Genomic DNA, 26,998 nt, shown 5'->3' on the forward strand with positions numbered 1-26,998 from the left:
ACACAATCAGCAGCTGATCAGCAGCTTTACAACAAATTGTGACTGACTTGACCTGCATAAATCAAATAGGATCAAAAATGAATTGTCTCTCACTGTTGACTATGTGTTTGTTTTTTTTTTCCAAATAAGATCTCATGGAGCACCACCATAATCAGCCATCTATGTTGTTGTTGTTGTTTTTTGTGGGTGGGGGGGATAAAAATGAAGAATAGTAGCAACAACCTGCCAGTATTTTACCAAATTTTAAATATTTATTCAGAAAACTTAAAAATAAATATTAATATAATTAATAAAAGTGGGCCTAACCAGTAAAATAATAATATAATAATTATATATATAATGCCAACTCCAAACTTTCCTCTGTGTTTTAGCGTGGAAAAAGTAAGATTACATTATGAAAAGGTTTACATCTACAAACTATCCTTCAAAACCATGTGAATAACATGAACTGAATAAATAAGTGCAATTTTAACAATATTATGCCTCAGTTTATCATTTACAGACATAATATTGTTAAAAATGCACTTTTTCTCTTAAGACATTTCCGGTTGTTCATATTTGTTCACGTTATTCACAGTTTTTGTGAAATTATACTTTGTTTTAGTGTAAATACATGAAAATATTTACATTTACAAAGAGAAAAATCTGGAGTTGTGAGTATTTCTAGGTTATTGCCATAGTGTTTTACTGATCCGACCCACTTTAGATCATATTGGTCTGAATGTGGAAACTGAACTAAAATGATTAATATCTTAGTGTAATTTTTGCATTTCACACATTCATTCAGAGGGTCAGACTAAACCCTTTGGCGGGCCGGATTTGGCTCCCTGGCCGCATGTTTGACACTTGTGCTCTAGATTGAACTCATATTGAACTGACACAATAAACAGCTGATCAACAGTTTTACAACAAATTATGACTGAGCTGACCTGCATAAATCAAACAGGATAAAAAATGAATTGTCTCTCACTGTTGACTGTGTTTTTTTTTCTCCAAATAAGATTTCATGGAGCACCCCCATGATCAGCCATTTATGTTTTTTTTTTTTTTGGGGGGGGGGGGTTAAAATGTAAAATAATAGCAACAACCTTCTAGTATTTTACCAAATTTTAAATATTTATTCAGAAAAACTTAAAAATAAATACCAATACAATTGTTTAACTAGTCTCTAGATTGAATTCTTATTGAACTGACGCTTTGAGCAGAAGTGGTCTTAACTTTTTTCTTCTAATCCCAAATGAAACCAAATTATGACTCTAAAACATGTAGAATTTGATGTCCGACACATCAGTCCTTTGGGGTTGTTGGTCATGATGTTGCTGTCTGAGTGGTTTTTGTTTTTCTGCTGCCGATGAATTCATTCGAAAAGGTCAGAACGTCTAATGCAAAATCTATTTGTCTGCTGTATTTTTTTGTAAACTTCAGCTGCTTCTAATGAGCTTTTTCTATGCAGAACCCACACACTCAGTACTAAGGCTCTGTAAAATTGCTTCCTCTGACTGTTTCTCTGGGAGAGTGCCTTCTTCATCTCTATTTGTTGAGCACAAATTATCATATTCTATAACTGTTTTTCTGTTCCTGCCTTTTTTTTGTAGATTGGTTTTGCAAATCAGGGCTTGTTCGGATTCTTCAAAGTGGGGTTGTCTGAGGTACTTGTCTTCAGTCGGTGTATTACTACAGGGGTACGGATGTGGAAGAGAAGTAATGTTACATGCATAAATAAATCAGAATCAGTTTAATTAAGTGCTATTATTCGTGTTTTCACTACCACTAATTCTGATGTGGGACTATAGTTGTACCACTCATTTTAACAAAAACAGTAATTTAACCTTGAACTCCCCAAATACATGAGCTGCTGGTGTTCAAATACAGTGCACACATCAGACCTACTTTTTTTCTTTTAGTCTGTTCATACATTTTGCTGCTGCCTTTATCTACAGCAGAAACTCAAAATCAACCACATCTCAATTAATATCTTTATCTCAATATTATGATAGTGTGGATTTGTTTGTAAAGCACCATGTAAGGGAGCCCACATCCAGCCCCTACCGCTGTGTCCCATGGGACCAAACTTCAGAAAAGAATAGGAACAGCATCAACGGAAAGAAACAAGTCATTTTTTAATCTGGTTTGAAATGTCACCATTTATATGTGATGTTGTATGATGTCAGTTTAAAAGATCATGTCACCAACATCAAATTGGCCACATGACACATTTTACCCCAATTGTTAAGTTTGGTGAAAAAAATATTAGGTTAAGGTCAGTACGAGACATCCTCTGAACAGATCGTAGACAGTTACGATAACATCACCTCCACTACTTCTGGGTGTTTATATTTATGTCTTTTCAGTTTGATGGTTCTACAAGTTTATAACAAACTGCAACTTCCTTGACTTCTAAAATTATCTTTTAAACTGACAAACATGTATAAATGAGGCATAATTCAAACAGGATCAAAAATTCGACTAATCCTTTTTTTTCCCCTAAAATAAGGTCCCACAGGGATCAGCAATAAGAGGCAGGAGTTTGGTTCTTTTTAATTTTTTGAAAGGAAAATTGCTATAAAAATGTCGAATAGTAGCAACAAAATGCCAGTATTTTAGCGTATTAACATTTTTTCCCTTCTAGGTCTATCAGCAAAATGCTTCCAGTAGTATTGAAGTGTAGTTAAAGTGTGTTGGTAATAAAGAATATTTAGTCAAAGGCTAGTTGGCTATAGTTTTCAAGATACAGTATTTGGTCAAAATGTGAAATTCTATGACTCAATAAGAGAATGAGTATTAAAATAAATGTCTGTACTTTTATACCAATACACTGTACACTAGAGTACATTAACTTTTCATTTCTTCTAGTTTAAGACTGATAAACGTATTGTGGTAATGTACATAAACCAATCAGTATTTGTAAGACTGTACTATTATCATATAGCTTGAAAACATTTGCCAACCAGCATGTTTGTCATTTATTTTCCACCTCATCTATTCCAAGTATGAAATACTTTGCACATTTAATCTCTGAAGGAGATAATTACACTGTAAATACAATGAATACAATGTAAAACTGTGTAATTCAGGTTTAATAAGACGTCTGTTTTTCTACTGATCTTACATTGGTGTCAGAGATGGAGCAGGTTTCATTTTGTGATGATGTGCATTATTCTGCACAACAGATAAAACCACTGTTCAGTGCAGTGAAAATGAAAGGGAACAGAATAGTCTTTAATGTCTCTCCCACATGCCCTTCGTGCAGGATACAATGAGAATCCACTGCTCTGGTCGCGGCTTGACGTCACTGCAGGATGAAGGGACATTAGGGTCCTTCTCCTGCAGAGAACAGCTGGCTTCAAGACTCCAGAGCATCCTTGATCGGCTCCCTGAGGCGTCCGATGGTCAGCGGGAGGCCCGGCCAAACATGCAGCCTTTTATCTGCTGCTGACGAAAACAGGAGCTCAGAGGAGGGACTTCACCAGCGCCACCATGTGATCGACACCACACGCTACATCCACCACCTGACCCGGTACTGTCACCTGACGGGAACAGACCAGCGACACATGGATCAGCAGGCAACACAAAGTGAGAAAACATCCAATAATACTTTTAGTGGCTCTTCAGATGCAGTTTTAGAAACCTCATTGACAAAAAATGCTATTAACTCAACTACGTGTACAGACTGAAGACTTTGTCCCCCTTCAGTCTGTTATTTTGCAGTCTAATGCCAAATCATGCAGACGCCAACATGAGGAGGTAAAAATAACAGCTGCACTATCAGCGACCCTTCATCTTGCACTGCCAGATTAATCTGGTGATTTGGCAAAAGCCTGAATATGTGTAGTCAGGATGTGAGGAAGAAAAGTAGACACTTATATCCCTGATAAGAACCAAATAAAGTAAACGTATTAAAACTGAAAGGGAAAGAAGTCAAAGCCGTTACAACTAGTGCACGTTTTTGTCTACGGAACATGAGCTGGTTGTTTGCATGACTAATATTGAATCAGTGTTGTCTTACTCGCCATGGGAAGTACTGGTCATCTCTCTTGCCGATGCCCAAACAACCTCTCACATTCTTCCCCCAGACAAAGAGCTCGCCTCGATCTGCAATGAAACAGTCAGACATGAGCATGCTGGGAGACTGGGCGCCTGCTGAGGATCAACACAGGACAGCTGTGGTGTGGAACAAACTGTAAGAGTCAGGAAGGCTGAGCTTTAAACCACTAACACACAATCACACTGTCAGCAAAAACCCACCAACATTTACAAAGAACAAACTCCCCCTCATTCCATCTTCAGTATGATTTGACTAACACATGTCCTCTGCTGAACTCCACCAGAGGAGACTTTTGAATATTGATAGACTATCTGGGCGCCTTCAAACATTTTTCTGCACATATAGCCATTAGCTTTCAGATCAGCAGTGAGCGCTCGAGGCTTAAAACAGGTTGTTCTGTCCTCTGGTTGAGTTTTATGCTGCTTGAAAAGAAGCCTGAGAGGGAAAAAGGTACTGCTACTTGCTCACCAGATAAAAAAAAAACAACTAGAATTTAACATCCAGTGTGAAGAAGGTGGTAAAAAGTAGTTCTCTGCAAACACAACATAATCCTCTTGACCTCTGAGGAATGAAATGTGAAAAAGCCTCTTGAGTGTCGGTGTGATCTGTTGATCTTGTGATCACACCCGGCTGTGATGTAGGTGGTACTACGGTGCAAAGCCACCGCTGCTTATTAGTCTGGGTGCAGTTATTCTTCAACCATCAACGGACGCATTTTTCAAATGTAGATCTGTGTGTTTAGTGTGCATACAACTGTCCCCACACATGGAAAATGATTTATTTATCTCTTCTCTGTGAAATTTAGAGGAACTTCTGTCCATGCATATGCAGGAACAGCTGAAGGTAGAAAAGAAGCACATCAAAGATTCACAACAAAACATACATTCATAATAGTTTATATATTGCTTTTTGTTAATTTCTTCCCTTTTATTTGATTGGTTTCTTAAATGATTTTTCTTATTCCTGTTATTTTTTGTCCGTTATGATGTAAATTCAAGCCAGAGGATGCTACACAAACAAAGACATTTTTCCATTAACATTTGCAAAATGCTAATCTAATCTATCTTTTCAGTCTCTGCACCGGTGACAGCTGTGTTCAGAGGCATGTTTTTACCATTTCCATCCGTCTGTTCTATTCTGGGTCCATATGTCAAGAACACCTTGAGGAAATTTTCCAACTTGGATTCAAGGATGAACTAATTAAAGTTTAGTGCCCAAAGGTCAACATCAGTGTGACAAAACTACAACCCAAGAACTCATACATTTATTATAAGAAAACTGAGAAGATCACAAATCTAATGTGACTGATGTGACACTTCTTAATTTAGTAGTTTCTGTGTTAATGGAGCTCATGTTGTAGGTTATATAAACAATGTATGCACTGAAAAAAGGAGGCAAGTAAAGTCAACATCATTGCAATTATGTTATTTTAACTTTTACAGCACCAGGCAGGAAATTAAATTAATATTAGTCCAAGTTTGACCAAACTCTAACCACTGGCATTAGAATAAGAACAAGCATAGAATTTACTTAAGTAAAAAGAATGTTTGCCATTATTTGACTTAGAAAACAGATTATTCTGAAATTAGTGCGATCCATTAGATATAACAATGAATAAGCAGAGAATGCCATTTAACTGCAGAACTCCGAAGCAGTTTTGAAGAAAACTTAACAAATAGACTGTGTGAAGCTTCTGAAGTGTTCCTTTGAGTCTATGGATTGTACTTTCATCATCAAACATGGGAAGAACAGTGTTTTGAACAATCATGGATTAGGCAGCAGGTGTAAAAGGTTCATTTCTACAAAGAAAAAGTTTTGCTTTGACCTGCGATGGCAGTGTGGAGGCATGAAGACAAAACATGATCTGACCAGATTCCACAGACTGTTCTAGAAGGATACCAGCTCTAAAGGTTAACTCACTTTATTATCCTCCTAGGGGAATTTGGTCTCTGCAGTACCTAACGTTAGCAATTAGCATTAACATTTAGCAAATTAGTAGCAGTGAGCTGCCACTGAAGGTGCTCGAGGACCAACTCCAGATCTTCATCGGTAGCATGGTCAGAGGCACCGACTGGAGAATTAACCTGTATAGTGACTAATGTTAAACCCAGAAAAGGAATACAGTGGTGACAGTAATCATGAGGGAAAATGTGTCTGAAGCAAATCCCCAGAACATCTTCACTGCATATGAGGATATAAAGTATAATATGACTAATCGGCTGAGGCATCCAATCATCAGGTGGGAAAAATAACTGATGCTGTAGCTTCAATTACACACCCTCAGAAGTGGTGGTCAGAAAAAAATGCTAAATTCTCTCCTTACAGCTAGTGCACATTTTGGGCTTTTTATGTCCTGTACACAATCATTTTTCAAAACAGATATTTTCTTTTGTTTTTTTTTTTTTTGTTCTTTTTTTAAAACCCTGTCTACTTCAAACGACTACAAATTTGTGTGAATGTTTGTACAAAAGAAAACAATGTTTCTGTTGTAGTTCCAATGTAGAGAAAAATATCCTCAGTGTGAAAGATTTAAGAGGATCTAATTGCAGATATGAATATAATAATGTACAATCACCTGAAAATAAAAACTGTTTTACACCTGCAGATCTCCACAGTCCCTATGATGTTGTATCCTTAAGTTTCTACACTAGTACATAGACTTCCTCATCTCATTTTTAAAAAATGTTCTCATGACATGCCAATCAGTTCTACATCTGAATGTAGACCAGAGTTTATCACCATAACTACAACTCAAACACTGTAATGAGGTCCATTTACAGGCAGTGGATTCATGCACTGGAGGAGGGTGAGGCATTCAGTTTTTTACAACTGCCCACGTCACTGCTAGATGGGACAAAACATTACACACTGGACCTTTTCACGGGGGGTTTAATAATAAAAAGAATAATTTTAATAGGCTAACAATAATAATAATGGATTGGATTTCTATAGCAGTTTTCAAGGCACCCAAAGCGCTTTACATGTGTACAAGTGATCCATTATTCATTTGCTCACACATTCACATGCATTTAGGAGGATCCAAGTGTACAAATTGCATGTAATGTTTATTATGGTTTCATGTTGCACTGCCATGTTTCCGCAATAGCTCAGAACAGACTTCCTCTTTTTCCGTTTTATAGCAGGTGTGATCTAACATTAAGGTGCATTACTATCATCTAATGCATTAGTGTGAACCGGTGTTTATATTGTCTTACACATATAACTACACCCTATTGTTAACTTTGTCTAAGGGTAAGTCTATCAAATAATAATAATGCTTTCTTTTGCACTCTTACAGTTTTCATTGCTCATATGGTAACTATAATACTGGTAATGGCTTTTCGTTGACAACAAAGAGGCCTTTAAAGGAGACAGTGTGCATCATATAGACTGATTTGTGTTTGCTAAAGTGTTTCTTTATGTAAATAAGCCCCTCCTGCACAGAAGCCCACACAGTGTGTGGAATTTATCACACACTCTAGCACTAAGCTACAGTATGTAAACACTATGCATTTGTTTGTGATGAATATGAGTAGTTCTTATGCAGACGTAGGAGGATTTGTAAACGAGGCCCCATGTGTCTATTCATGTTAGAATGTGCCATTATACATGGGGTCACATCAATTACAACACAGGATCTGATGTGTTGTTTTTATGCAGCTACCATTACAGCAGATTTTCATCATCTAGTATACAGGGTGTACCACCCCCATATTACACAGTGACCCTCCACCACCCCCATATCACATCATGCATGTGTGCAATCACTATGTAAATATGTAAATATCTTTAAATTTTATATTTAAATTTTTATACTTTAAGAACGTTTATTTCTACCTGCCTTTCTTTTACATTGGTGTGTTGCATATTGCTGCTGTAAACTGTTACATTTCCACATGGTGGGGTCAATAAAGTCTTATCTTATCAGAAAAAAGTAGACTCCAAAAAAACAACATAAAACCAAAATGCGAAGACATTTTGAAAATCTGGTCATATGTGTTATTGACTATGTAATTCTCCCTTGATTGACACCAGTGTCCTGGGTCAGTTTTCATGCTTCAGTGAGCAAGGCTTATTTGAACTATGCAAAATAAAAGTGTTTTGTGCATGGAAGTGTAAGGGTTAATATTAGATCTGTCGCCATGGATGACAAGTTCCATTGGTGTTTTACTTGCATGCATAAAACAGGAAAAAAATAATCACATCTTAACCCCCTACCATTGATACAAAGATTTCACATTGATGACAGGTTTGAGTCTATCATGCCAAATGCAAGGGGTTAATGCTGTTAGTGCGGATTCTTTAAGCTTGTTTTGAGCTGACCATTTGAAATTTTCAACATTTCAGTCACCATATGGAATTCATTGCATCATCTGGGTGTTCCCTCTTGGGAATTCCATTTGTTAGAAACAGACCAATAACTGCGCAGATATGTTGAGGAGGGCACAAATTTGTGTGGCAAAGGAACAGGGTCAATGCGGAAGACTAAACCTGCTGGAATCCTTCCACTAACAGAAGTGTGTGCCTTCTATTAAAATCCTGAAGGCAAAGCAAGGCAAGGCAGATTTGTTTGTATAGCACAGTTCAAACACAGGGCAATTCACAGTGCTTTACAGAAATGGAAAAGAGACAGGTTAAAAACACAATTACAATTAAAACATAATCAATAAAACATAAATAATACTCAATTAAAACAAAGTAAAAGAGGAGTGTAGAAGTGTAAAACCCAAACCTTGACTCACTGAGCAAATTTTGCTTTTAATTTTCAGTTTCTCACCAATGTGTCAAATCTTTGTATCGATGGTAGGGGGTAAACGTGTAATTATTTTTTTCCTGTTTTATGTGTGCAAGTAAAAGACCAATGGAACTTGTCATCCATGGTGACACATCTCATATTAACCCTTACACTTCCATGCACAAAAGACTTATTTTGCATAATTCAAAATAGCCTTGTTCACTGAAGCATGAAAACTGACCCAGGACACTAGTGTCAATCAAGGGAGAATTACATGGTCAATAAACACCTATGACCAGATTTTCAAAATGTCCTTGCATTTTGGTTTTTAGTTGTTTTTTTCTGAGTCTACTTTTTTCTGATACACCCTGTATACTAGAGTAATAGAAATGTGTATCAGTGGAAGATATGGCAATACTTATATTTCATAAAAACCTTCTACTCAGTTATTTACAGAGCAATTTTTAAGTTTAGACTGTGCAAAAACTTTATGGGCTACTTAATCATCTAGAGACATTTAAGGGCCAATTTATCTTGAATTAAAAAAAAAGAAATGCACAACTCTTTTGTTCATAAACTGAATTGCTTGAGTCAACAGTGAAAAGTCCCCCCAGACATCTGTACAACTTCTAACACTTCACATTAGATGAGACTGAATAACTGTGCTTTGATGATGTTTTTAATGCTTGTGAGTTGTTTTATCTCTTCTCCTCTGAGCCAAAGAGAGACTCAGGAGAATAAAGCTTTAAATTTAATGTCAATTCTGCACCATAGTATATCTTACTTGCTTGTTCCCACAGACAGACATGCTCACCTGTTACTGCAGCGAAGTGGTTGAGGCCACAGCGGATCCTGGTGACGGCGACTGAAGGGTTAAACTCAGAGCGTCCAAACAGAGTGGGGGGGATCATCTCAGGGGTTGAGGACTCTGACAGCTTTGGACCTTTTCCAAGAATGCCATATCCCCACACAAACACCTCTCCTCTGTCTGAAGAGAGATCACACTCAAATTAGTACTGACAGCTCCGGCTTTGTCTTCTCATTATACACAACACATTTTCTCAGACAGTTGGTGACAATCCGCTTACAACAACTGAAAAGACTTTGACAAACAGGCCAATTTCCCCTCTGTCTGTGTAACAGACAGGTATTAGAGTCTGTGACGCCACCAAGAGGCCAACAATGGAATCACTGCGACACCAAATCTGAAGCCGTTAAGCTTTTGTTTTTCATTTCAAAGCTCTGTTCCCACGTCAGAAAATACATAAATATTTCTGTACTGGCTTTAACTCTTTAACTCTCGGATCAAAATCTGGAGCTTGATCCTACTTCAGATTATATTTACAGTTCTATCAAAGCCCCAGGCTGTTTGACCATGTTGTATTTTTTGGAATATTTTTGGAGACGTTACTAGGAGTGTCACGACAACAACATTTTGGATTAGTTTTAACTCTCATACAAATAGTGATGATTAGCAATTTGTCATTTTCTGTTCATTTTATGTCATTAGTACAGTTGGAGTCTGTAAATAGTTTAGTTATATGGATACAAGTAAGACTAATGACATTTATTGTCATTGAAATACAGAAACACAAATGTAACATTTCGGCTTAAAAATCTGCATATGGGACACAGGGCAGATCTGACAAATATGTTAGTCTTAATGAATCCTAATGACTGTTACTAATGGAAGCACCTTGATATGAAGGGGGGCAATGAGATGACATTAAAACTGTGCCTCTATCTCAATCTATTAGTTTCATCCATGTATTTTTATACAACTAATGATTATCATGATTATGCAAAACTATTTGGGTTTCTGAAATCATGACAATAAAGTGATTATATAACAACTCACGTATCACTGAAACACCAGGAGAGAGAGACTGGTGTTACTGACAAGAATCAGAACCAACACAAGACTCTTAACAATGCAGGTCAGTGCAGGATGAAATCTAAAGGAGTCCATTTTTCTGAGTAAAAGATCATCAGACCATCATTTCCCACATTTCTGCAGGTGATCTTGAGGTGAAAAAGGAAAACGTCTCTTTCTGATAGAAAGGATTCACATAGTTTACAAGGCTGAGATATTACAAAGAAATGAATAGCATGTATTGTGTGTGTTCTATTCTCTATATTGCCCTTCAGTTGCAGAGAAAACCAAGTTTGACTCAAAACCTGAACGTATATGTACACATACAAGACAACAACAGCAGGAAGCAAAACAAATGGAAATGCAGAAGCTTTGGCTGGTGATTTGAGGACAGGAGTCAGCTACTTTAAATGTGTCTGTATCACTTTTAAACACCATTTAAATTAAAGCACTACACTAAAAATAACTTATTTAAGGTGTTGCTTTGCTTGCCTATTTAGGTGGTGCAACTTATATTTTATATTTGAGATTTACCAGAGCAATTAGAAAATATTTGGCAGCAATTATTCTCCTCAAAACATAGACTATACAAAAGTCATTAATCATGCATTTTAGGAATTCTCTGAATGTAAGTATAATACCACAACTTAAAATCAATGTCAATAAGAAACAGAAGGGGAACTGATTCAGTAAAACAACATTTATAGAAGATGTATAGTACACAAAATGAGACCAGTTTGACCAATTGGCTTCAAATTGTCCACAATAAAATACAAGTTAAAGTGTATTTATGAATCACTGCTCTCCGTTTTAGGTGTTTTTTCCAATCCAAAAGGGACTGAAGTTGACCAAAAGTAAACAAATACATAACATACCTGATAATTTAGCACAGTCTTCACAGTGTACTGACTTATTAGTACAGCTGTCTTTATTTTGTTGTTTGTTGCTAACATACAACACATGCATTTATCTCCTTCTTTAAGAGATTTTTTACTGTGGACTCACCGTTGAGAATGGCCACCTGTGTACCTCCACATGCTGCCTGAACCACCTTCCCACAGCCTTTTAGAGGAAGACGATGAGGAGAGCTGATCTGAAAAAAACAGCATAAACAACACTTCAGTGGCAGTGACTAAATCTACACATGGACCCAGTGTATTCAGAGGTTATGATGATTCATTTTTGTTTTCAATCTGTTTACTTTTCTACTTTAGAACCTATGTTCAAACATACACTATATAGACAAAAGTACTGGGACACATTAAATTCAGGTGTTTTATAGCCAACAGGAGACTTCACTACAAAATGATACTGATAAGTGTTATAATTACATTGCATCTGGAAAGTATTCACAGGGCTACACTCTTTATTTCAAACAATTTATTGTGTTACATCTTTATTCCACATTAGATTCAATAAATTTTTTTACCTCTGAATTCTACACACAATACCTCCTAATGACAAAGTGAAAAAAGGTTTGTTTGAAGCTTTTGCAAATGTATTAGAAATAAAATATAACATGTACATTATATTCACAGCATTTGCTCAATACTTTGATGACAATTCCAGCTTCAAGTCTGTTGGAGTCTGACGCTACAGGCTCGGTACACCTATTTTTGGGTAGTTTGTCCCATTCTGCTTTGCAGAACCTCTCCAGCTCCATCAGGTTGGACGGAGAGTGTCGGTGCAGCCATTTTCAGATCCCTGCAGACATGTTCAATGACGTTCAAGTCACCATCGGGTTCTTGGTCACCTCCCTGACCAAGGCTCTTCAACCACCATCGCTCAGATTGGCCTGGGTGTCCAGCTCTACCACAAGTTCTTGTGGTTCCAAACTTGATGGAGGCCACTGTTCTCATTGGGAAATGTTTCTGAACCCTTCCCCAGATCTGTGCCTCAATACAATCCTGTCTGGGAGGTCTACAGACTATTCCTTGGACTTCATGCCTTGGTTTGTGCTCCGACATGCACCGTCAACTATCAGACGTTCCGTAGACAGATGTGTGTCTTTCCACATCATGTCCAATCAAGTGAACTGACCACAGGTGACTCCAGTCAAGTTGTGGAAACATCTGCAGCATGATGAGTGGAAACAGGATACACCTGAGCTTTATTTGGAGCAAGGGTTGAGCAAATGTAGTAAATTTTATGCACTGTGAATACTTATGTACATGTTATAATTGTTTTTTTGTTTTTTTTTAATAAATTTGCAAAAATTTCATACAAACTTTTTTACTTTGTCATTATGAGGTATTGTACATAAAATTAAGGCAAAAAATTTATTGAATCTACTTTGCTTTAGGGCTGTAACACACGAAAAAAAAAAGTGTAGCGCTGTAAATTCTTTCCAGATGCACTGTATAGTAATTATTGACAATAACTGATGCAAATAGGTTTTACCATGATAACATTTCAAATCAACAGGAATGAGAAGTCCACAAACTGTAGATGTGTCCCAACATTTCTGTCTATATAGTGTGTTTCTTGAAAATGCTTACATTTCATTAACTTTTTCTTAGTTTCAGTGTTAGTTTAAGTGTTTTGTTTGGAATACAGGATACGTTGCAGGTATTATGTAATAAAAACTCCAAACTGTTAATGTATTCACTTAGTACCAACAATAGACAACTCTAAAAGATGTAAATCAGTCAGTGTCTTTGTGTCATTTACCAGAAAAATTACACTGGAAACAACAAGAAGCCTTTAGTGCAAAGTCTGAGTAATTCTGTTTGTGGTTACATCAAGTCAGCGTCTATCTGCGAAAAAAAGTCGAACTTCACAAGATTTGATTCATCTAGGGTCTAGATGAACCAACTCAACAAAATAGGCCCTTTTTTATAGAGTCCCATTTGCTTTCATACGAAATAACAAAAAAGATCATACATCTGCTTTTTTTATACTTGACAAGGCTATGTTCTTAAATGATAATAACCTCCCTTTGTTAATCTTGGACTTTTTCTTCTGAAGCATCCAGTCACTGAGTCTTTTGTACAACGATTCTCCGTGTTGAACCTTAACCTCTCATGTCAGAACCATTATATTCAATGTATTTGATTTGAGGCGGCTGTGAACTGAGCCGGTAAGAAAAGACAGCTTTGTCGTCTGGACAGATGACTGACAAGTGGAAACGCAGCCGTCAGAAGCATTCAGCAGCACACTGAGTTTAATGTTTTAACCCCTGGTGCTACATGAGAAGTCACAAAGGAGCACAGTCTGAATTCATTAAATGCCTCTGAGGAGCAAATCAGTCCTGACAGAGCACGAAATAAGTGACAGAGGACTTTCCTCTTAATGGCGAGGTGAAAACCATGGGTTCCTGTGCTAAAGAAGTGAGACACAGTTCTATAAAAGGCCTTAGAGTAGTATGGTACAGAAGTATAGTGTGTAGTATTTAGTGTTTCAGTTTGGTTTTTGACTTCCTTTCAGTTTCATTTCAACTAGTAGATATGAAGCTTTCGTTTATTTTAGGGAACAGTTTTAGTTTTTATTATATACACTGTTTAGGGATGCACCAATACCACTTTATTCCAGACCGAGTACAAGTACTTACATTTGAGTACTTGCCGATACCAAGTACCGATATGAGTACTTAATAATACCATTACAGTTCTTAGTTACTTTTGAAAATGTGCTTTATTGTCAATGTCATTAGTCTGACTGTAACAAAGTGCTGCAACTGACATTTAATGCGTTGGAATGAGTGTTTCTCAATCAATCCACCAGGGGGCGCCCCTCTTAATTAACCATACAGGAAAAATACCATGAAGAAAAGTATAGTTTTTTGAGAGGAAGAAGAAAGTCAGTAATAACAAACATGGAGATGACAGAGAAGGTAACACTAATGTGGATACTAATGTTGATATTGATGAGGGTAGTTGTCATAAATATGTCAGTAGTTTTTCACTAACTCACACAGTTGCTCTTACAGAAGATTCACTACTTCCACGGTTCCCGGTGGTATTCGCCGTCTGGGTACAAATCCGCGAGCACTTGGAAAACGAATAGAATATGCAAAGGACGGACAGAAGGCTCCGTCCGTATCCATCTGTGTCTTTAATGTTACTTGTAGTCAGCGTTACTTTTGTCACCGTCATTTATTTTGAAAAATGTCCACACTGCTGACAATACTCCTCCACTGCGTACCTGCTGCACTTAACTGTGAATGTCACGCTGCCGTAAGCTGTATCGGTGTGGTTGTATCTGAGTACTTTTACGAGTATGAGTACAAATACACACACTCAGTATCGGACCGATACCCAATACAGGTATTGGCATCAGTGCATCCCTAACACTGTTGCCCATAAAGGTAGAATAAAATAATTTTCACCTCTTCTCATGAAATGATTAAGACAATGTGATTTATTCTTGATAGATAAAGTGTAACCGGGACTCAGTATGTGATCATTGAACCTGGTCAAAAGTGATTATTGATGTGCATAAATACCAATACAAATTATTCCAACATTATGGGCCACAATGTATCATTTTGTTCATCAGCAGCTGTATTCTGATTCACTGGAGTTTTTTTATTTAGTTTTCAAACAAAGGTAGTTTTTGTTTAAACATCAGTTAACTAAATAATTTTTCACTGCTACTTACAATTTTAATCCACGTTCATTAACTACGATACCTCTGGGCCAAGTGGAGTCATTGTTTACATAACCTACTGCAAAAAGTATTCTGGTAAATATCACTGAACTACAGTATTTGTTTACTTTTTGTCATTATCGTATTGTCATAAAACTAGAACTTATTGACTAACATCATTTATATAATACAATTCTTAAAAAGAAAATAATACTGTCTCTAGAATATTCTACACATCCTGCTACAAGTAAGTATGAAAAGCTTTATATGACTGATGTTTTTAGTTGATGGTTACTGTTCAGTGCATTGTCACGAGTCTATAGAGATATGGTTCAGGACACAGGTGTCAAACATGCGGCCCGGGGGCCAAATCTGGCCCGCCAAAGGGTTTAATCCAGCCCGCGGGATGAATTTGTGAAATGCAAAAATTACACTGAAGATATTAACAATCAATCCACATACAGACACATACAGATCAATCAGATTTCCAGTGGGTCAGACTAGTAAAATATTATCATAATAACCTATAAATAATGACAACCCCAATTTTCTCTTTGTTTTTTGGTGCAAAAAAGTAAAATTACATGAAAATGTTTACATTACCAAACTATACTTTTATAAAAAATGTGAATAACCTGAACAAATATAAACAAACGGAAATGTCTCCAGAAAAGCAAATGCAATTTTACCAATATTCTGCCTGTTACTAAATGTTTTGTGTGATTGTAATGCAAATTGTAACGCACGTGTAAATGATAAACTGAGAAACCGAGGCATAATATTGTTAAAATTGCACTTGTTTTTCTTAAGATAATTCAAGTTGTTCATGTTATTTAGATTTTTAAGGAAATTTTGTAGATGTAAACCTGATCACAATATAATTTTACTTTTTTCACTGTTATTATTTTATTGGTCCAGCCCACTTGAGTTCGATTTGGGCTAAATGTGGCCCCTGAACTCAAATGAGTTTGACACTCCTGGTTTAGGAGGTTTGTGATTGTCTAAGGATGCTCACTTATGAAGGTATTGTTGTGTTTTTCAGTCTTCTTGTATATTAAACCATGTTAAGCTATTAAAACAGTGTCCAGTGAAAGATAATGATGAGGTTTTGATTCATTTCTTCCTAGAATGTGAGAAAATGATCTGATAAAGACTCAACTTGCGCCCAAAGCATGATGGTTGTTTTCTCTCCTCACCTGTGTGGACTGTGTGACCGAAGCCAGCTGCAGGTACTCAGAGTTACCCCAGCCGTACAGATGTCCATCTCGACAAACGGCCAGGCTACAGTCTCCATACGTACTGATCTGCTGAACCTCCACTCCACTCAGATCTCCTCCCACCTCCACTGGATGGGAGCTGACATTGTGGTGCCCCAGACCTAGAGGAAAAGGAAGTGCAGTTATTTGGACTGAAGAGTTTTAGACAAAAGATTCTATGAAAAAGATTTATTGGCTACTACATTTTGCTTTAGTTTTTGAAAATGTTTTTTTTTTTTTCTCATATTTATTTCACCTGTTTTCAGTGTTTAATTTTAGTTGTAAAGACAGACATGCTGGCAACTAACATCCAAATCTGACCAAAACTGTCATGTTCCACCAGTTCTTCAACCAAAACAAAGCTGTGAAAAGGTCTATCATACCAAAAAGGAATAAAAAGAAAAAATAACATCCAAATGGATATTCTAGGAAAAACCTTTTTGTAAAAGGAATATTTTCTGATAAAAATATAGAGTTTTATGTTTTATGAGGATTCTATGAAACATGTCATGGGGTAACAGACAAAGATCCTCTCTGGTAGAGTTGGATTTTCAAAATAGAAGTCCAAATTTCTGGCCAAGATGAGAAACACACTTTTTAATACCGTAAAAGAAGGTATCAACAGGACCAGGGACTGCAGATGTAAATTAGCTCTTAGCTAACGTGTGACAGCATATGTCCCTGTCAAATAAACAATAAAATAAAAGAATAAGAAAATGTTCAATATGAGCAAATATTATAAAAGAATCTAAGTGGGTTGGTGGGTCGGACTCTGTCATTGCAGGTTATGCAACTAAAAGTCTGTAGGAGCAATACAGTTGGTAGCATAGAAAATTAAATAATAACATCTTACCTATATCCATGGACACATACACTTTCATACATTTTAACATAAAGCGGTAAAGGTGTTTGAAAGAGCAGAAGTGGTAGACTTGAGTTCACACTGCAACATCTACTATGACTGGAAAACACTATTTTAATGCATATGCATGGATGCATATAAACAGGAAGATTAGATTAGATAGACCTTTGTTAATCCTTAGGGCAGAGTCCGCCGGAAATTAACGATAAGAGATAAGTGGAATATTCATTTTTGTTAGCCTTGTACACAGCTTATTAGGAATTCTGTCTTTTTTTAGAATAAGGGATACAGACCGAATACTGTGTGCATGTAAATGTAGTTACTGACTGAGACACACTCAGACCAACTGTTTTCACATCCAAATCACGCTCAGAATTGTCTTGACAGCTGTTAGGTGTGTGTTCAGTTCAAGTGTGATGGATACAAAGAGTGTCATTTCTGGGTGTAGAGCACCAACCTGTCTGTCCATCTGCACCCCATCCACATGCATACACCTGCCCCGTCTCAGTGAGGAACAGACTGTGGTCCTGCCCACAAGCCACCTGAAAGAAGAAAGGAGGACTCAACTGATTTGGAATGTTCAGAGACTAGTGTAGCAATACAGACACTTTAATGCACCAACAGCTGGGCATGGTGTAGGTTTAAGTGCACCCTTAAGTGTTCTACAGGAGAAAAATGAGACACAACACCACAAACCCATCTGTTAGGAGCACTCGGACAAAACGCTGCACTCACCTGGACGACTCTGCTGCCGAAGCCGTCTATCTTGTGAATTATATGGCTGCCACTGTTGGAACAAAACACAGAAATAAACACTACATCATCTGAGGATGGCAGTATCTCCAGATGAGGCCATATCCTTCTCCCTCCTTTAACGTCTTTCTAAAACTGCACCCAAATACCTCACAGACAGTTATGTTTCACTTTTTGGTCATTTTGATGATGATAAACATTATATCAAACACAAGAAAGAACAAAATCATTACTGTAAACACTCCAGAATACAGTATGCAATGAGACAAGACCAAACAAAAATGCCATACAAAATGTGCAATATAGCACATTAACAGCACTTCATGTCCAAAATGGAGTAGGAAAAAGCAGAGGTTATCTTGTCCCATCCCACTTTTGTGTTAGATTTATTCACCATTTCTGGACACTTCTTCTGCGAACATGTTACGTTCTCATTAACTCTGTGCACAACAATCATACATATCCTGAGGTGATAGAAAAATATTTTCCACACAGCACTGATGCAGGTTGTGTTTCATTTACTTATTAAATTTTAGCTATTGTGTGTTTTAATTTAGAGTTTCATGTATACACTTGTCATTTTCAATACCAATATTTAATATTGCTGTCAAAATGTTCCTCCTCAGCTTACATTTGTTTCTGATGGACAAATTTTTAGTGCAATTACAGTTCACAGAGAGCGTTAGAGTAACCTCTTGGTTTGTAGCATTACTGTTGTTAGCACAGGCTGCTAGGCTAGGGAGTTTATTTCAATCCATTTACAGCAACACTTTAGAGTCTGTCTGCACTGAAGTATGTAGGTTTAATCTGCAATGACTTGCAGAGTTAGAGTAATGTGTTGCTGCTGCTGAAGAAATAATGATGAACTGCTGGAAGTCCATTGGCTGCAGGTCCAGGATCTGAACTCCAACATGCAATGAGATATCTCAGAGTGTAAAAATATTTTCAATGCCTTATATACTCCAGTGGGACAACATAACCCATGACAATCTAGATATTTAATGGAAACAAGTCTTGTTTAATTGTGAAGTATTTTAAGTGTTAAGTTTCCTGTCAGATAACAACAATATAATGCTATCACACTGAGTTTCAAAGCAAACTTGAGAAATACTTGGTATAATTTATCTGTAACCAGTAGACACTTTATAAAAAGGTGTGAAAATTGATACTTATATCCATTGTTATCAAGATTTAACTGTTTAACTATTAGATAAAAAACCACCTGCTATAAAATGGTTAAGACTGAAAAGCAGTAACAGCACTGTGTTTGTGTGTGTAAACTGTGACACACCTGTAGACTTCATCTTCAATGATGCGTCTTCCACACTGGCCATAGGCGTTATTACCCATACTGAAAACTGAAAGAAAACATAAAGAGAATGAAGTTAAAGTCTGTCTGTATGCATCACATTCACATACACAGTACTTAAAATGAAAAATACAGCAATACAGCTGCATTTCTTAATCTTTCTAAATGATTTTCATTCATTTTCATGGTGAATTATATAACACCCAATTCATTCAACCCGCTTCTACAGAAAGTAGCAAATATAACTCTAATTTCAGCAATATTTTTTACTGTGACCAGCTTTTCCCTTCTAGTGCTGCTCATTTTTAAAAGCAAGTTCACACTGACAAAACCAATTAAGTTTCAAGCCTCTGCACCAATATGAACTTTCTTATCTCTTATAGTGTAATTCAAAAGCTAATTTTGTCAGAATAATCAGGAGTGTGCGTCATTTATTCCCAGGCTGTAGTAAAGGGTAAAGTTCTAATGTTACCTTAGAGAGACAAAAAAACACAGTTCAATTTTTACTACTTTTGCTTCACATTAACTTATTGTTGAGAGAAAAGCCTGATAAGACTGTTGATCATTTAAACTAGAGATGCACCGATACCACTTTTTTCCAGACCAAGTACAAGTACTTATGTTTGAGTACTTGCTGATACCAAGTATCAATACGAGTACTTAATAATCCCATTCCAGTTCTTAGTTCCTTTTGTGCTTTATTGTCGTTGTCATTCGTCTGACTGTGACAAAGTGCTGCCCCTGACATTTATTGTGTTGGAATGAGTGTTTCTCAATTAATCCACCAGGGGGCGCCGCTCTGAATTAACCATACTAGACAAATACCACAAAGAAAAGCAACGTTTTTTGAGAAGAAGAAAGTCAGTAATAACAAACATGGAGACGACAGAGGCAACACTAATGTGGATACTAATGTTGCAGCATTTTCGCTGGTAAGGTTTAAAAGCAAAGCTTCAGGAGGTAGAGAAAAGAGAAATGAATGATAAGTTTCATTTTCACTTCCACTGGCGGAGATCTGCACCTCTCCGTACCTCCATAGTATTATAAGTAGGACGGAAACCGGCCCAGCTCTGGGTAGTTGTCGTAAATCTGTCAGTAGTTTTTCACTAACTCACACAGTCGCTCTTTGAACAGATCCTCTACCTCCACGGTTCCCAGTGGTATTCTCCGTCTGGGTACGCATCCGCGAGTACCTGGAAAACGGATGGAATGTACGCAGAGGACGGACAGAGCGCTCCGTCCGTATCCGTCTGTATCTTTAATGTTACTTGCAGTCAGCGTTACTTTTATCACTGTCATTTATTTTGAAAAATCTCCACACTCCCCACACATTACTCTACTGCTGTGTACCTGCTGCACTGAACTGTGAATGTCACATGGCCCTAAGTGGTATCGGTGCAGTTGTATCGGATTACTTTTACGAGTACAAGTACACACACTAAGTATCGGAGCCAATGCTCAATACTGGTATCGGAATCGGTGCATCCCTAATTTAAACTCTACCTGATGCATCTGAGCAGTTGTAATGTTACTATTTACAAGAATCACGGTTGTTTCAATCCACTCTTCTCCTTATGAAGCTAACCTTGTCAATTTCCATACAACATTGAGACCAAATAAAATCATAGTCAAATGTTTTGATTATATTTGCAAACATCCTAACACTAACCTTACTGCTCATAGCTCCATACAATTTTATGACTCGCAAATAATTAATTGTAGCTAGAAAATGTCTGTTTTCTCTTTGCAGGTGGCAAGACAATGACATGATGACAATAAAACAGGCATGTGTTCAGTATGCTACTACACACCCACAGTAAATGAGAACTGTAGTTACTGGATTGAACTTCAGTTCTATGAGTATGTGCATAGCCTTCTAATGGGCTTATAATTCATTCAGATACTGGAAGGAGCATGTACCTAATGTCCATATGCAAATCTACAGCCTAACTCGACTTTCTAAATTGTAGTTGATTTAATGCTCCCCGCTGAAAGAAAAGCAAATAAAGGAGAGTGTATATAGTATAATGAGAATAATTCATTGAGGAGAACTGCAAGAGTGGCATGAATCCAATGTATTAAATGAAAACTCACTAGTGTAAACTGGGTTAAAACATTATATACCATTTACCTCACTGAACCACAAAATCGTAACAGGCTTTTAGAAAACACTTAACACCTGCGTAGTAATCATCCATTTTGTGAAAATGGAGGGTAGAGGATTTAAAGAACACGGTATGACAGGTGGTCGATAACAACTCAATGCCAGGTGTTTGGTCTCGTTTCACAAGCTGTGATGATCGCTCCATTTTTTACTCAATGATTTAGAACAGGTTTCATGTGGGTTTAGTGTCCAAGGTGAATGATGTTTACCTCAGCTAAATGTGGGCTGCGTGTCTCTTACCTCCCTCTTTGTCAGTGAGAACCAGGGAATGTGCTCGACCACAAGCCACCTGAACCACTCTGGTCTGCAAAGGCTCGACAAGAGGCAGAGCCACAGGAGAGGGTTCCAACACATAATCATAGCTCTGATCTGCACAGGAATAGAACAGAAATAAGGAAGGGACAGTACATGTTGCATAATGTCAGATGTTCAACAGTATTGATATGATGTTGACAAATATGTTCAAATCTTTACAGAGTCTATATGTAGTATTTTTATTCTCAAATATTTAAAAAAAATATTATCATTAGAGTGAGAACCATCAGGCAACCTCTTTTAGAGTCAAGCAAAGTGTAAATGTGATTTAAAAACTAGAAGCACTGCTGTTCTTTTCACCGCTGGACCCAGCTCTACATGAAAAAAATGGCATTTGATGATCAAAAGGCAGCGTTTCTTCTCCATGTTTGATTATGAGGTTTATGAATGTGTAAAGTTATTATGTCACATTGCTATGTTTATTATTAATCCATGGTTCAGACTAAACTGTGACAGTTACAGCCTTGTTTGGACGATTCCAAACAGATCTTTAGTTCAGCTATTGACAACACAAACTGAATAAAAAATTGGGGTTATTTGTGGTTTGACTGCAGCTATTTTCTGTCTAAAAACAAAGCTAAGCTACCAGAGCTATGTTAAAACTATCAGTTAACACAGCAAATGAAATTTATGACAGTGTTGTAACCAGCAATGAGTTTTTGTTTGAAGAGGAAAACTTGATGATACCATAATGCAGATGTGTGTAACCAATGAGCTACTACATATATACATGGTGCCCCAAAAGAATTGACATCATTTGAGATGTCCATTATGGAGTGACTACATGGTCAGGAGAAACGATACTTAATAAGATTTATTTTGGACATAAAATGTTTTATTCTACAAATTTCAAATGAAAAATTCTAGGGGATGGTAATTTTATAATGTTCCAAAGTTATTACAAATGTTCAATGTGCGTGCCACTAGTGACCCTAACCCAAATCCTTTTTTCTGACACAAACAGCCTTCCTCTTGAAACTTCTTATGCCACGCACAAATCTGCTTTCCTGTTGGCACTTGTTTATGAAATTTTCTAACAAATTCACATTGCGCATTCACATTTGACTGAGTTTGGGCGTACTTCAAATCACAGAACGCCTTTTCTGTTGCAGTAAACAGCATGTCTATTCCTGAAAGCAGAGCAATAAATATAATTACAGTTTTCTGAGCAAAAAGAGCAAACAAATTAAAGAGCAAACAAATTAAAGAGCAAAGAAATTTTAAACAAATTATAAGATGATGAAATGATGTCAAATTTTTTGGGACACCCTGTACACACACGCACGTATGCATACACACACACACACACACACACACACACACACACACACAATACACTATATTTATACTTTCTTCAGTGAGTGATACAGTCTGCGGATACATAGTGTTATGTTGATTTGTTGCTGGTTTTGGTTGTAAGTGTGTTCTGGTATGCAACTTCCCCCTGCTGTTCAAATATCAATACTGCATAAAACCCTTTTAAAGGCACAGATATAGCTAACTTTTTCTTACGGCGGCTGTGTTGGGTTCGCTGGAAGCCCAGCTGAGAGTCCTTGTTCAGGCCCATACCCCATAATTTAGTTACATCTTTGGTAGAGGAGGCGATGAGTGTGAAACCGTAACCACAGGCAGCAGAGGAAATCTGCAACAGGAGACAAGCAGAGACTGAGTTTATGTACATTATCTCAACATGTCACTGGAAAATGTAGGGAAATGTAGCAATAAACACAAAGCACTTGCTGTATAATGCCTTGCATACAGGTTAGTGAAGTGCAAGGTCTTTTACAGTTTTACCTGCTCTGCGGTCTCCAGGCGATAAGGATTGAGCTGGTATTTGCGGGGCTTCTTTCTTCCACTGTCCGGTATGACAAAGCTGGGGATGCCCAATGCTCCAGTGAAGCTAAAGCCCCACACAAACACTTTGTGGTTCGGCTTTCTGTGTTGGCCCACATACTGAAAAATTGGACCATCGTTACTTTTTTCCTGTGGCCTGGAGGCTTTACTGAGTGATGCGTAACCACAGACCTGAAGCCCTTTGGCCACATGTTGAGTGCAAAGACGCACACATGGCAAAGACATCCTGCAGAGATGGAAAACAGGGTTACAAAATGCAGTAATGAACAGTGGGTACAGTAAGTGACATCAGGGTTTCAGGGATGTCAGCATTTAGGACCAGAGTCACACTGAAAGTACAAATAATAGATATTCTTTTTTTTTTAATAAGAATATTATCCACAAAACCATACATGTGCAACTGTTAACATAGTTGCTGACATAATTTCATTGTCGTCATTAACTTACAAACTTTGAAAACTGGCTCTAATTTCATAATAAAGATATTTTATAGTTTTTTGTCATTTTCAGATTTTAGTTTGAACATTTTTTCTTATTTTTGTAACATTTAAAGTTTTTTTTTTTTTTTTTTAACCACATTTGCTGTTTTATTGTGGCTTAGGGCTGTGTTTAGTTATTATAATGCATGACATAAATAAAACATAAGTTGTAACTGAGGTGGCAATACATATATTCAAATATATATTTATTTTAGATTCATTTCATATGTAATAGTGCTTAAGCTGCTTGTTTTATCATCATAGTATCTATTTTTGTTATTTTTTTAAAAACCAGTTTAGAGAAACATTTTTTCTCCATGTAACATTTTTAAATGACGGTCTATGAAGTCATGACAATTGTGTATAAATGAAAATGAATCGATATTACTGTAAATTCTAATATAGATCAAAGTAAGTAATAAAGTGAGTGATAAAACAATAATGACAATTATGATAATTTTGTATATTACTGAGACTGTCAAATAAAACTACATTTGTCAGTGTTTTGTTGTTTTCTTTCATTTTCATCTTGCATGTTTAAATATGGAACTTTTTTCCAGTTCATCTCTCATTAATCATGTGAAGACTCTTTAGATTTAGCTGATATCCCTGTTTATAGACCTGGATGTAAAGTTGTTCAAAATAGCTCCACCTCAAGCAGAAACAACAGTGACATCCTACAACACTGACTTGACAATTTTTGAGATTGTAAGCAAAAATATTGAAAATGTTTGTTTTGTTGACGATATGAGGACAGTGCATATTTTTGTTGATCTATACTTCAGATGAAATGCTCTGTTCATAAAGATGTTGGACTGTACGCTTCACCCATGACACAAATGGTACACTTCATTTTTAAGTGGAGATGGTCAGAAGGCTTTACATCATTGTATGGATGTGTTTAAGCAGATTAAAAAGGTCCAAAAAATATGATACACAAATACCACAGTTTTAGAGGTAACTAAGATCTTATCAAGTGTCACTTGCTTTGTTATACTCCTTGTTTTCACCTTCTTCAGACAAGATTTCTGATGTAGTGAGAGACAGGATTTTTTTTTTTTATTTAAATGTCAGAATGTTCAGAAGTTATGTGACTGAAAAATGGGTCCAATTCTTATTTGGGGGATATAAAATCATTGACTTTTTCATGTATGACCTTTTTTTACATTGATGTAGTTGTACATTTACATAAATAGGTCTGCGTCACTGTGAATATTTATTTTAGAAAAACAACTGAATGCAGTAAGGCTGAGGATTAGGATGACTGGAGTCAGACCAGACTGACACCAAACTCCAATGATCCACTGTAGTCAATTAGCTAGCGAACAGTCACTAGCTAGCGTTTTCTGTAAGAATTTTTATCAATTTTCATAGGTTAAAATAATCTACAGTAGGAGTATTCAGCAAAATTCACCAAAGCCGATCTGAAGAAAAGTTTGAATTTGTTGGTTTAAACTAAAGTTTTAGGTTAAAATTCGAAGGACTGCTTATGATTATTCTGTGAAATGTTAAATTATTGCTAATATCAACGCGGTTTCACCTCCTCCAGTTTCAGACAGTTTAAACGTACCTTTGCCTCGTTTCCGCTTGGATTTTACGTAATATTTCAGACACTGAAGAACTATATTGGGCTGGAAAGAAAGTGACGTGAAAAAGCTGAAATAAAAACACTATGTTTCAATGTCATTATCGCGTGTTTGTAACCAGCAGTGAATCTAATTTCACCCCGGAAAAAAAAGCCTCTTCCGCTGCTCTTCTTCTTCGTCTTAATGAAATTGAAATAAGTCTGCTGCCACCTACTGTACAGAGAGCGGAACTACAGCTGGACGCTCATGTATGGAGCTGTTGTAGGCCACAAGTTTTGTATGTGAAAAAAATTTATTTGAAACTGAAATTTCAAGTTTTGATCTTGAATTTTTAAAATTACCACAATGTATGGATACTATACGCATTTGAAATTTCACCAGTTATAAGTAAATGGGAGAAGAAAAAACATTTTAAAAAATTCATGAAAAATTTGAACTTTGACCTACTTTTCCCAAAATAGACTGACATCTGTTCTGGGCCATTGGTAATCTACAAACCCAATCTGGTGTAAATTCAAACACAAGTTTTGCTGTGACAGACATGTGAAATTTCGCCCATTATAAGTAGGCCTGTAACGGTACACGTACCGAACCGAATCGTTTCAGTACACACCTGTTTGGTTCGGTACACAACTGTACGGAAACAGCACAGAATGTTGAGAAAAAGAGAAAGGAACAAAAGGCGTCGTTCGATGCGGAACTTTAAATCCACGCAAGTTCCACATGGACATATGGAACTAGTGCACAATGACTCCAAATATGAAATAGCTGCTTCCATAAAGTTAAAAAATAACAATAAATATGATGTCAACCTGAAGGGAAGAGACTGAAGACCCTCCGCCATCATTACAGTCCTGTTTGGGATCAGTAGGGGTTCAGGTGAAAGACAACAATGAGGAAAGAGACGCTGATAAGACGGACGTTGTTTGGCCTCTAGGAACTACAGTAGTTCTAAAACATTGACACTATCTCTCTCTCTCTCTCTCACTCTCTGTCACTCTCACACACACACACACACACACGCTGTATAATAGAGGAATAGAACCCGGGAGTTGGAAGTTGTAAAGGAGTTGAAAGGATGTAAAGTTTCACTTTCGTTTCACGCCAGCGTTAGTTATTACGTTAGTTATGGACCGAACCCCCACGTATAACCCTCCCCGCCTCCGACAAAAAAAAAAAA

General features: G+C 36.9%; 1 protein-coding gene across 1 annotated transcript; it reads right to left on the reverse strand.

Annotated features, from left to right (window-relative positions):
• Nucleotides 1-1,225: 1,225 nt before the first annotated feature.
• Nucleotides 1,226-25,976, reverse strand: rcc1l (RCC1 like). Its single transcript, XM_030154259.1, has 12 exons — nucleotides 25,803-25,976; nucleotides 23,694-23,979; nucleotides 23,412-23,541; nucleotides 21,825-21,953; nucleotides 19,403-19,469; nucleotides 18,094-18,145; nucleotides 17,816-17,900; nucleotides 16,437-16,618; nucleotides 11,659-11,746; nucleotides 9,595-9,768; nucleotides 4,007-4,092; nucleotides 1,226-3,527 (listed from the first exon to the last, which is right to left on the reverse strand). The coding sequence occupies exons 2-12, from the start codon at nucleotides 23,976-23,978 to the stop codon at nucleotides 3,450-3,452; spliced, it is 1,356 nt and encodes a 451-aa protein (XP_030010119.1). The 5' UTR covers nucleotide 23,979; nucleotides 25,803-25,976; the 3' UTR covers nucleotides 1,226-3,449.
• Between the last annotated feature and the right edge of the window lie 1,022 nt (nucleotides 25,977-26,998).

The sequence above is a fragment of the Sphaeramia orbicularis genome, chromosome 14, assembly GCF_902148855.1.
Source record: "Sphaeramia orbicularis chromosome 14, fSphaOr1.1, whole genome shotgun sequence".
NCBI classification, from domain to species: domain Eukaryota; kingdom Metazoa; phylum Chordata; class Actinopteri; order Kurtiformes; family Apogonidae; genus Sphaeramia; species Sphaeramia orbicularis.

Bases quoted from the DNA above. Each gene is read 5' to 3' on its own strand.
- rcc1l (XM_030154259.1), bottom strand. From the start codon at position 23,978: ATGTCTTTGCCATGTGTGCGTCTTTGCACTCAACATGTGGCCAAAGGG. The intron at 19,470-21,824 runs GTAAGAGACACG...GTTTTCTTTCAG, and splicing joins TCTCACTGACAAAGAGGGAG to TTTTCAGTATGGGTAATAAC. The intron at 16,619-17,815 runs GTTGGTGCTCTA...CTTTTCCTCTAG, and splicing joins GGGTGCAGATGGACAGACAG to GTCTGGGGCACCACAATGTC.